The sequence below is a fragment of the Arabidopsis lyrata genome (genome assembly GCF_000004255.2).
Source record: "Arabidopsis lyrata subsp. lyrata unplaced genomic scaffold ARALYscaffold_4, whole genome shotgun sequence".
NCBI lineage: Eukaryota > Viridiplantae > Streptophyta > Magnoliopsida > Brassicales > Brassicaceae > Arabidopsis > Arabidopsis lyrata.
The window spans coordinates 18,674,875-18,686,350 of record NW_003302552.1 but is presented as its reverse complement, the minus strand read 5'-3'; the positions used below and the strand labels follow the sequence as shown (position 1 = coordinate 18,686,350).

The window sequence follows — 11,476 nt, the reverse complement described above, 5'->3', positions numbered from 1 at the left end:
TTTGGAAAAAAAGAAAAAGTGACAAAACAATAACCTTTAACTCCTTTTCATTGCTAGAATCTTACAATATGAGCAAAAGCCTTCACCAAAATTTTAACAAAAAAAAAAAAGACAAATTCGAGTATTAGAGATACAAAATGATTAGCAAGTATCAAAAGATATAACCAGAGACAAGATATTGTTCATTGTTGGAACTTGGAACATCCAAAGATTGAAACAAAACAGAACAAACACAAGCTCTCTCGATCAGGACGACACTGAATCTGAATCACTTGCGTTGTAACCTGAGAAACCAGAACAAACAAAACAAAAATCTCATATCCAAAAGCAAAAAGGGCTAATTTGTTGATAAACTAATTAGACTTGTAATAAAACAAAGACCTGGTCGTTTATCTTTCACTTTCCATACTGAAGAACGAACTCTTGATGCTTTCGTAATCCAAAGCCTCCCCTAATGATTAATAAAACAGAGAATCGAATTCAAAAACCTCAAAAAAGACGAAACTTGCAAATCAATCTCATCAATTAGATTATCACAAACCCTAAACTTGGAAAAGAAGAGATTGAAAGGGAGGGATAAAGAAGAAACCTTTTTAGCATCCTTAGGGACTCCATAACCAGAGTAATACATCTGACCTAACAAAACCTGCATAGTGATGTTCCCAGCTTTAGCTTCCTCAAGAGTGTCTTTGAACCACCGCTTCGCACAATCAGAGACCACCGAGGAAAGCGGAACAAAGCGGCGGCTAGTTTCGCTGGTGGTGGTAGTGGCTGATGAATCTTTGTCGGGACTGTCCATGGAGGAAGAAATGGGTCGGATCGGTTTTGAGGATTTGATGAATCCAGCTACTGCAGCGGAAGCTCCTCTTAGCCCTGTTTTGACGGGAATCGATTTTCCCATTTTTATTTATAAAAAAAATAAAATAAAATAAAATGAAAAACCGATTTTCTTCTCAATCTCTTTATTTTGGTTTGGTTTGATTTTTTTTATTAAAATATTAATAAAAGATGCCAAGTTGCCAACAAACAAAAATGGAAAAGAGTAAGAAAAAAGGAAAATCTTATGGGCCTAGCTCTTAAGCCCATCATAACTAAGACCGACTCCTTTCTATTTCATAACGGTTACTCAATAAGAGATGTGTCTATATAAGGGAGGCCATCATAATTCTCGCAATTGCAATTCTCAGTCTTCTCTCGCTCTCGTTTCCTTTTTTGTTGTTCTTTGAAGATCATCTCTTGATAGGTTTCGTGATTTATTCAGAGTTTTTGATTATGCATAACCAAACCATTATTTTGAATCTGGGTTTGTTTATGCATAATTTGTGTTCTTTTTCTTTCTTTAGTTTAGGTTTTGGTAGTTTTACGATTGTGTTTTTCTTAGATTTCGAACTTCTCTTTTCTAAAATCAAAACTTCGATTTGCTTTTTCCAAAATCCTTCTTTTTAGGGTTTTCAATTTCAAAACTTTTGTTTTTCTTGATTTTACGTTTGTTTTTTCAAATTAGGGTTTCTGTTTTTTTTTTTTTTTTTTTTTTTTTTTTTCCGTTTCTCGCAAATCAAAAGCCCTCTTTTTAATTCGTGTTTTCTTCCTTTTCGAAGGGCTTTTTCTTAAATTCAAAACTTGTTTTTAATCTTTGGTTTTTAGTTTGTTTAAAGATTTCTGTTTTCTTCAAACCCAAAAGAAAGGGACAACACACATTATATGATTGTGTCTGTCCGGTTTCTAACTTGGGAAAATTGTCCCGTATAGTCCCGATGTTGCCTAAGATCATATGCTTGTCGATCTATGTCCGTGAGTAAAAGATTGGAGAAATCAATCTCTATAGTTTCATTGTCTTGCTGTACTGGGACAGCTTGACATAAACTTCAAATTTCTGCAGCCTTTATTAAGTAAGGCTTGGACAATGATGTCCCGAGAATTTCAATTCTCTACTTAAACGATACAATTCAATATTCTGCAAACTGAATAATACAATTGTCCGGACAAAGATATATTGCTCGGACTGCATAGTCCGATGTTGCCTAACAAAACCTAAGATCATATGCTTGTCAATCTCTGTCTTGCTGTACTGGGACAGCTTGATATAAACTTCAAATTCTGCTAAGATCAGCCTTTGTTAAGGCTTGGACAATGATGTCCCGAGAAATTCTGTTCTCTGCTTAAACGATACACTTAAACGATACAGTTCAATGTTCTGCAACTTGATGGAGAATAAGAGTCCTTTGATAAGGCAATTGTCCGATTATAGATATATTGCTGGAGCTGGGACAGCATTAACATTCAACATTCTGCTGTATAGAACTTCAATCTCTGCTTAAACTATACATCTCACAGATATGATATTCAATACTCTGCAAATTGATGGAGCATAAATGTTCTTTAATAGGACTTACGTTTGATGGTGTTCCGAGGTTAGAATCTCGAGTGTCTATTAAAAGATAGTTTGATGTGGCTGGGGCAGCATATTAATATTCAGTGTTCTGCTCATAATTACATATGCTTGTCAATCTATGTCTTGCTGTGCTGGGACAGCTTGATATAAAATTCAGAATTCTGCTAAAGTCAGTCTTTATTAAGGCTTGAACAATGATGTTCCGAGAATTTCAATTCTCTGCTTAAACGATACAGTTCAGTGTTTTGCAAACTGATGGAGAATAAAAGTCCTTTAATAAGGCAATTGTTCGATTAAAGATATATTGTTGTAGCTGGGACAACATGGTTAACATTCAATATTCTGCTATAGAGAAAACTTCAATCTCTGCTTAAACCATACATCTCACTGAGATATGATATTCAATACTCTGCAAATTGATGGAACATAAAGGTTCTTTAATAGGACTTATATTTAAAGATAGTTTGTTGTGGCTGGGGCAACATAATAACAGTGATCAATGTTCTCTGCTTAAACCATACTATTCAATATTCTGCAAATTAATGGAGAATAGAAGTCCTTTGATAAGGCTGGCTTTCTAAGATGGGAAAGCTCGATTGTCCGATTAGAGATATTTTACTGGAGCTGGGACAGCATGTTAACATTCAATGGTCTGCTCATATGGAGATAATTGTGTCTCTTTGAAGAAGGCTTGTCCTTTTAAAGATACTCTGCTGTGGCTGGGACAGCATGAGAACATTCATTGTTCTGCTCATATGGAAACAATTGTGTTCCTTTAAAGAAGGCTTGTCTCTTTTAAAGACAGTTTGCTGTGGCTGGGACAGCGTTATAAGATTCAATGTTCTGCTCATATGGAGATGATTGTGTCCCTTTAAAGATACTTTGCTGTGGCTGGGACAGCATGAGAACATTCATTGTTCTGCTCATATGGAAACAATTGTGTTCCTTTAAAGAAGTCTTGTCTCTTCTAAAAACAGTTTGCTGTGGCTGGGACAGCATGATAACATTCAATGTTCTGCACATATGGAGAAAAATTGTGTTCCTTTAAAGAAGGGTTGTTTCTTCTAAAGACAGTTTGCTTTGGCTGGGACAGCATGATAACATTCAATATTCTGCTATAGAGAAAACTTCAATCTCTGCTAATCTTTATCAAGTTATCAATGAGATACTTCACTTTACTGTGTTATAAGTTCGAACCACATCTTTTGGCGATTCATTCTTAACAGGGATATAAAAGTATTGCAGAAGATCCGACTAGGAGATTGTATCTTTCCCTCTTTTGATCAGGTAAAGTGTCTCTTCCGTCTATTAAAACAAGGTATGATCTTCATAATATTTCTTTCTAGGTAGATTTTGCTTTAGGAAACCAAACCTCATTAAGCTCACACATTTTTAGTGATAACACTAATACAAACATAAACACATAACACGAACACATACACTAAACGTAAACATTACACACAAACACAACTTTTGTGTTCACACTGATACAAACATAAACGCATAACACAGATACAACGGTAATACTAACATATTTAAATACAGCGTTATCTATTGTGCTCACGAACACAACGGTAATACTAACATATTTAAATACAACGTTTTTATTGTATGATGAATGAGTGATAAAGTCGTTAACTAATCAGTTAGATAGGTTTTTAGTGAGTTAGTTATCACTTAACAGAAGTTGATCAAACTCCTAAATAACACACTGTTTTTCATTTCTATAAACTAAAACGTCAAGTACTTCTTCATTTCTCAATTTGTCACAATGGTAGCAGAGCAGTGAAAGCTCAACTTTCACCTCTTCTTCTTTCAGTCACGCATGTTTTCTTTGATTCCTTCGGATTTTTTCCAAGGATCACTCTTTATGTTGTAAAATTTACGCATTTGTTTTTCGGCATCTCTTCTCCGATGGTTTATGTTCAGAAAGTCAATCGAAAACTCAAAATCCTCAGCTGAGAAACGCAAGTGGAGCTCGTCACTTACGAAGAGGACAGTTGATATTGCTCATGTTCCCGGAGTTCCAGCAACAAATTTCTCCATCAAACGAATCTCGTGACAATGCACATTCTCTGCTTTTCCTTGCACAACCATGATTATCCTCGTATAATCCATCATCTCAAACTCTTGATGGTGTGAATTACAACTTCTGGAATGTAGCTATGCTCACTAGACTAGATGCGAAAAATAAGACAGCGTTTGTTGATGGATCTCTTCCCTTTCTTTAGAAATCGCATTCTTAGTTTCGAATATAGTCTAGGTGTAACAACATATTATTATTAGACCACGTTGAGAAAATTTTCGAATCAACATAGTATCTTTTGTGATTGTGGAAAGATGGAAGTGTTACAGACCAAGGAAGAGCATGCAAGATTATCGAATTTTTCATTGGATTGAATTATTCTTTTGCAGTTATCAGGAAGCCAGTTTCTGATTTTACTGAGATTATAATATAAATTCTGGATCAAGATACGAGTCAACACAACATTGGATTCTTAAATTCAGGACAAGTTTCAGTGTTTCACCATCAAATCTTTCAAGTTGGAGAATCATGAGTCTTGTTTCAGTCTTTGTTGCTCGATCTATCCTACTCTATTTGAGTTCAAATCGAAACTCAGCTATTCATGAAAATGATTTTTGTGAAGGCGATCTCAACCATTGGTACTAAGCAAGAAAACAATCATATCATTTCAGTTCTCTAGTAACCAAATATTACCTTCGAAGTTGAACACTTCTCATTAGGATTATGGGACAGAGGACACTGCAAATGATTGAGAAAACAATACATAGCGATGTATGTATGCAAATACACATACATAGCCCACTAAAGAATGTTCTATAAGAAAAAAAAAAAAGAATAAGAAACAAAAACATACCCACACAAATCTCTGAGAAACTAATGCAAATTCCGGAATCTACTTACAACATACACACACCTATAAAACAGTATACAATATACATACATACATACAAATATAAATAAGCGATGACGGTATGTGTATTTGATGTTATATGTCTGAAACAGAAATTGTATAACCTACCTGACTCCAAGTGCTTGCGCACTCATCATGAAACAAACACACAACGGAAAAGCCAACGATCATGGTTTCAAGAATCACTCCAACTATCTGAATCTTCGTCCTCGTCGCTTCCAACCATTGCCTGCACCATTGTTCAACCGGTTTAGATGTGTGTGCGATAGAGAAAAAGTGATATTTCAATTGGTCTATGGACATGCTAATAACTCAATGTTTCCACTTAAGAAACTGCTTTGGGATCCAATCTAAAGATATAACGCAAGACTAAACTCCTGAGATTTTCATGTCAAATCGAAATGCTAAGCCTCTACGATTAGCAAGGACCACAAAAAAGGAAAACGAACTTGAAAACATTTACTATCTTTAAAGAAGATGGAAAGAGAGTAACGGACCATGCGTATTGTGTTTGCTTTCTCTAAGATTGCAGCTACCCTTAAGTCTGTTCTAGGACCAGTCTGGATGCTGGGTCGTGTTGCTACGGCAGGCTTCAGATTGACGGACTGCATAAACAAAACACAGCTCATAAAATTCCAAATACAAAATTCTGTTAACAACATCTAGAAACAGCATATGAGATTTTACATGATCAACGTCAAAACAAACTGAGACCTACTGCATTGCATATGGCGAAAGATACAAATACAAACTCAGACCTAGTGCATTGCATATGGCGAAAGATACAAATTACCACGATCAACCACAAAAAACAAGGAAATAGAAAAGGATGGGTGTAAGAGTAAGAACAACATGTGGTACCTTGTTTCGTATTTGTGCAAGCAACGAATCCTTGTCATCTTGCTTTGATTTGATTGGTGGTTGGACCATCTCAGAGACTTTCTTCATCTGGCAAATCATCCGAACAAGTGATTAGAGACGTAATTTTAGCAAAGGCATGGTATTGCAGACAAGATGAAATTTTTACCTTGCGTCTGTCATGAGCTGCAACGGCATCAACAAGCGGACTTCTTGGCCGAGGAAGCCTAACCGTAGGGACAACTTCTGGCTTATTTGTGTCCAATGGTAGGTGCACAGCAGAAACAGCTGACAGGCCACATAGCATCTCCCACTGAAGCAGGAATTATCGTCTGAACTGACGTGTTTGATGATACTGCAGTTGCGGCATTTGAAGCATCAGGAGCCGAATGACCCGTATCTTCTACCTTTGTTGATTGAGTTGGCGTCAGGGCTTTGGTTTCAGGAAAATGGTGATCATCGCTTGAACTTTGAGATTCATGCACATCAGCATCGTCCTTGAAATCTTCGTATTTCACCGATAGATCCTGAGTTGACGACGCTTGAGAATAAACGAGCTCGTGGTTCTTAGCTGCATGGTCAGCCAGAAGATTGTTCTCCTCAGAACCAAAATCCTCTATGCACTCCTGATTAGGCATTGTAGGGAGCTCAGGAATGTCGTATTGACTATTCAAATCAGTGCCCATGGTTGGGAACTGAATGGATGATTGCAACGGCTTTTCTGATGCATTGTTCACAAACCCTCCAGGAAGTTGTTCTGATTCGTCACTTCCTAAAGATATACACAGCTCTGATGGTTGAGACCCAATTTGAAAATTCAAGCTAGAACCAATGGGTGGTGCCGCTGATGGAGCAGAATTACTGGTTTCGACTGATTCCACCATGAAGGTAGGAAAAGAATGTGGAACTTTTCCAATACGCCATTGCATAGGAGGAAGGGGTGGCAGCGGTGGCATGTCCTCCGGATTGGGCGGAGTAGTCTCAGGGATAAAACCAAAGCTAGGAAAAGCAGGATCCAGATTCAACTCTTGCTTGGGTCTGTTCAATTCTAACCCTGCTGGTTGTGGTGCAAATTCTAACCCAGCTGAATGTGGTACAAACTCTAAGCCCCTGAAAACATATGACTGCAGCAATTCCTCATCTGCGGCTTCATGGCTTGCACAAGGTGTTTGCTCTCTAACCGAGTGCTCGACCTCACTCTCTAAAACGTTCAGATTATTCACTGGTGAAGAATCTATGTAATTGTCATCAAGAATGCTCTCGCCAGAAGATTTTGTTTCTGTGTTTCTGTCCCTTTGATCCAGAGATGGCTTGGGACTTATAGATTCACAACTTTCTGCGTCCTTGTTGTCTAGAGCAGTACTCAGACCTTCTGAAGACACTTCCAGAGGACTTTTCTGCATTTTTATCTCTGACTCTGGATTATTGTCTGCTGGTAGTGTCCCCTCAGACTCTACAACTGTATCATGGAAAATCTCTCCAGCATCAGAAGACGATTTATAAGTATTGGTCGAAATCCAAGGCAGAGAACCATTCAAACTAGTAGATGACAGACTAACGGCATGGTTAACACCACCACTGGAAGTGTCATTGTCATTATCATACACAGCAAGCTCTACATTCAGAACAATGTCTGTGGTTGCGTTGTCCAGCCCTGAAAGGTCATGAAAACCTTCATGAGAGATATGTTCATCGCATTTGCTACAAGTGGGTGAAGCATCTACCACCAATTTCTCTCCTCCTGAGTTAAAATCAGAAGTCAGCTTACTATCAACTTCATCAGGTATGGACATTCCATTCTCTAGTGTGTCTTCATGGGACTCTGAAACAGATACATCAGCCGTGTTGCCAAAGGCACATGAATGCTCATCGGAGATCTCAGCAACTGAACTTTGAGAATCAATGTCAGCAACTGAACTTTGAGAATCAACGTCAGCAACTGAACTTTGAGAACCAACTTCGGCAACTGAATTTTTAGAATCAACTTCGGCAACTGAATTTTTAGAATCAACGTCAGCAACTACATTAGTCACTGTAACACAATCGGTATCATCATCCAGAGTATCTTTTAAGTGAATTCCATCAACTGTACTTGGACCACAGACTTTAGAGGGCATATCAGGTGAAACTTCCATCCCCATCCCAGCTGAGGATGGCTTTCCTGTTAGGCCACTACCATCAAGGCCTCCAGGATCGCTGCCTGAGTTTGCTAAAACTTCAGAACAAGCAACTGTAGAGTTTGTCTCAATATCATTATCAGCGATAGGTAACTGTTTACCTGTTTGACTATCAACAAACACTTGAGGACTAGTGCCTGAGTTTACTAAATTTGAAGCAACCATACAGTTCTTCTCAATGGTAATATCGCATCTGCTTCCTTCAGAAGTTGAACTAATTGACGAAGTTTCAGAAGGCAAGTTAGAGTGTTTAGCATCAAAAGATGCACAAGATTTTGAAGAATCGAATGGATCCACCTTGCTTCCATCATTGCCTCCCTTCATTAGATCAAACCTAACAAGTTCTGGAGAAGTTTCATCGACTTCTGGTTCTAAACATTGAACTGTCAGTGAACATGATTGATCATTCTGAGAGACTGGCCTTGGACTTGAACACGTACCATTCAAACTTAATGATGCCTGGCCATCTACATTGCTGCTACTAACTGATTCCTGAACATTAAAATCAGACACTTTCTTGGCTTCAGGAGTAACGTGAGACGTAGAATCCACCAACTCACTCTTAAAACTAGAAGTAGAAGGTAAACATCCAGAAAGTTTCTCTCCATCAGATTGATCATCAATGGATATGCTTGCACTGTCCGAGTAAGAGTAACTAGTGCTCCGTTTCCCAAATGAGCTTCGCCCATTTTCTGAAACTGGTGTGTTTCCATTTGAATGAAAAAATGAAAATTGAGGTGGGTCCTCCATCTTCTCTTTATCCGCATCAGAATATGTACGATGGTTCCCATCCTTCAAAGCACCTGATCTACTCTTAGGTCTACACTCATCGTCTGTTTCTGTTTCCGACTCCATGGTGGCTGGTGCGTCCACATAATTGTCAGCCTCACTGGTTAAATCTTCAGAATAACTCCTCTGTTGAAAAAACCCTGGCTTCCCATTCAAATTAATTTGTGAATCCTTTGTACTAGTTGTACCAGGGATCTCATTGTATGTAGATTCAGGCACTGTCTCTATATCTTTTTCAATAATACCCCCATTTATGTTAATATCAGCCACATTATTCTGCTCACTTGGGAATGAAACCTCTGCTCTGCTTCCTCCGTGAGACTTATCCATAGCACCCACCATACTGATTTCAGCTATATCGGTTACTAAGTCTCTAGCACTATCCATATTCCATGTCAACAATCCAGGGTTTTGGGTAATTATTTCATAACTTATTTTACTATCTACACGTGTCTGCACAAATTTCTCCATGTAGCTTTCCCCTGATTTTGATATAAGGGAACACCCATCCAGCTTTCTAGTTTTCAACTTCACAACGCGGGCTGGATCTGAATGATGAGCCTCTAAATGCTCCTCCAAAAACAATTCATGCAATCTGTGCCATTTGAATGATTTGAAGCAGCCATTGTCACTCACAGTCAAATACCAATATCGAAACTTAGGAAACCACATATATATCATAATAGAAATGACAAACATACAAGATATAAAGTAGATAATACTCACTTGGCATGTGATGATAATGCATTTTCAGGTGTTCCTCCATTCCTCCACTGAGATGCTCTCCTCTACAAGAGAATAGAAGGAAAACTATGAGAATCACAAAGCAGGAAGGTAAGATTACACATTTAAAACACCATAAACATAAGAATCCTCATTGGACATGTCTGAGTTTAATGGTCCGCTTAGACACGAACATATAAGAAAAAAATATACTATTCAGAAAATCTACCATGTACCAAAATAAAACCAAGAAGGATCACACTGCAACCCACTAGATACAACCTGAACTAAGAAGCTACTACCTTTGCTTTCTGCGATTTCTTCTCTTTCTGAATATCATCCCATGATTCTTCATATGAAGACGTTTCAAGCCTAACAAATGATGGATCGGTGTAGCGTTTCAAGCAAGCCCCAGCTCCCGAAATATCAAACCTAATTAAAACCATGAGAATATGTTATATCCTTAGATCTAACAAACGACTAGAGAAGAAATCCTATCAAACAAAGTAAATCATACTTGTCCAGAAGAAATAGCCTTGGGGGACCTCGGCATTCCTCATAAGAATCCATTACACAACGGGGTAAGTCACCACTTGTAACCACACTCTGTTCCAATTGTAGATTCGGATGCCATTCCACACCTGAAATAGAATCATAGAGTCATCTTGAAATAATCCAACATCATAGTAGCTGACCAGACCATGGAATGTTCATACTAACCTTTATTAGAGAAAAATGGCGAATGATCGGTCTGACACAGTAATGCCTTCTCTATAGAAGGGAACTCTATTTCCAATTGTTGTACACGAGCCATTAGACCATGACTTCTAGAAGCAGTAGCCATTACTTCTTCGTGCAAGTCATGAAACATCTCAGCAGCAAACCTTCATCACAAATTACATGAAAATTTAAAGTCAATTCCATCAAAAAATCAAAACTTTTTTTCCACTTCCACAGCTAAATCCAGATTCATCAAAATTGTAGCTTTATAAACTCGTGGGTCAAGAACAAAGGATTCAAAAACTCCGAATTTGAGGTCAATTAGAGAAATTTCGATTAGAGAGAAAACTTACTCAGCGAGATCACCGAGTTGACGCAAAATGCCAACGAGACCAGCCATGGCGACTCCTTCAAGCAGAGCTTCAGGGTCATCTTTATCAGCAGCTTGGTATAGATCCGGATCTGCTAATCCATACTCGTTACGAGATTGATACCTCGTCAAAGGCATTGTTTGAGCTTCTCTGTCTGATCAGCTCGCTAATACTTTTGTTGAAATTGAAAGGAGAGAACTTTACAAAAGAAGAAAGACTAGAAAAGCTTCTCTGTCTTCATTGAAGTAGTGACCGACCACATTAGATATGTGACGACATCACTAGCTGGAAACTAAAACGGACTTTCTGTGGATTCAAGACGGCGGATATAGGTAGGGGTAAAGAGAGAGAGAGAGTCTGAGAACCTCAACGCTAAAAGACTTTTTAAGAAAATTGCCTAAAAAAACAATTTTTTTTTTTTCCATGCCTAAAATACTTAAAAATTGTTACTTTTAATGAAAAATTAGATTTTTATGAAAATTCTTATCAAACCAAAACCTTGTTGGCTTG

General features: G+C 37.9%; 2 protein-coding genes across 2 annotated transcripts; both read right to left on the bottom strand.

Moving 5' to 3' along the window:
- Positions 1–19: 19 nt before the first annotated feature.
- LOC9315813 lies at positions 20–982 on the bottom strand. The gene is made up of 3 exons (XM_002879700.2): positions 590–982; positions 382–451; positions 20–284 (listed from the first exon to the last, which is right to left on the bottom strand). The coding sequence occupies exons 1-3, from the start codon at positions 899–901 to the stop codon at positions 247–249; spliced, it is 420 nt and encodes a 139-aa protein (XP_002879746.1). The 5' UTR covers positions 902–982; the 3' UTR covers positions 20–246.
- Positions 983–5,107: 4,125 nt separating this feature from the next.
- On the bottom strand, positions 5,108–11,366 carry LOC9317664 (protein SCAR2). The gene is given in 10 exon segments (XM_021027185.1): positions 5,108–5,557; positions 5,826–5,933; positions 6,190–6,276; positions 6,356–6,451; positions 6,453–9,747; positions 9,879–9,940; positions 10,178–10,307; positions 10,393–10,516; positions 10,596–10,759; positions 10,949–11,366. Coding segments are annotated over 10 exon segments (4,275 nt in total). The 5' UTR covers positions 11,104–11,366; the 3' UTR covers positions 5,108–5,503.
- Between the last annotated feature and the right edge of the window lie 110 nt (positions 11,367–11,476).

What these genes read in the sequence shown, in the direction of transcription:
- LOC9315813 (XM_002879700.2), bottom strand. Translation starts at nt 901, where the DNA reads ATGGGAAAATCGATTCCCGTCAAAACAGGGCTAAGAGGAGCTTCCGCT. An exon ending in TCCCTAAGGATGCTAAAAAG is followed by an intron (nt 452 to 589) that starts GTTTCTTCTTTA and finishes ATTAATCATTAG; the next exon opens with GGGAGGCTTTGGATTACGAA. An exon ending in AGTGAAAGATAAACGACCAG is followed by an intron (nt 285 to 381) that starts GTCTTTGTTTTA and finishes CTGGTTTCTCAG; the next exon opens with GTTACAACGCAAGTGATTCA.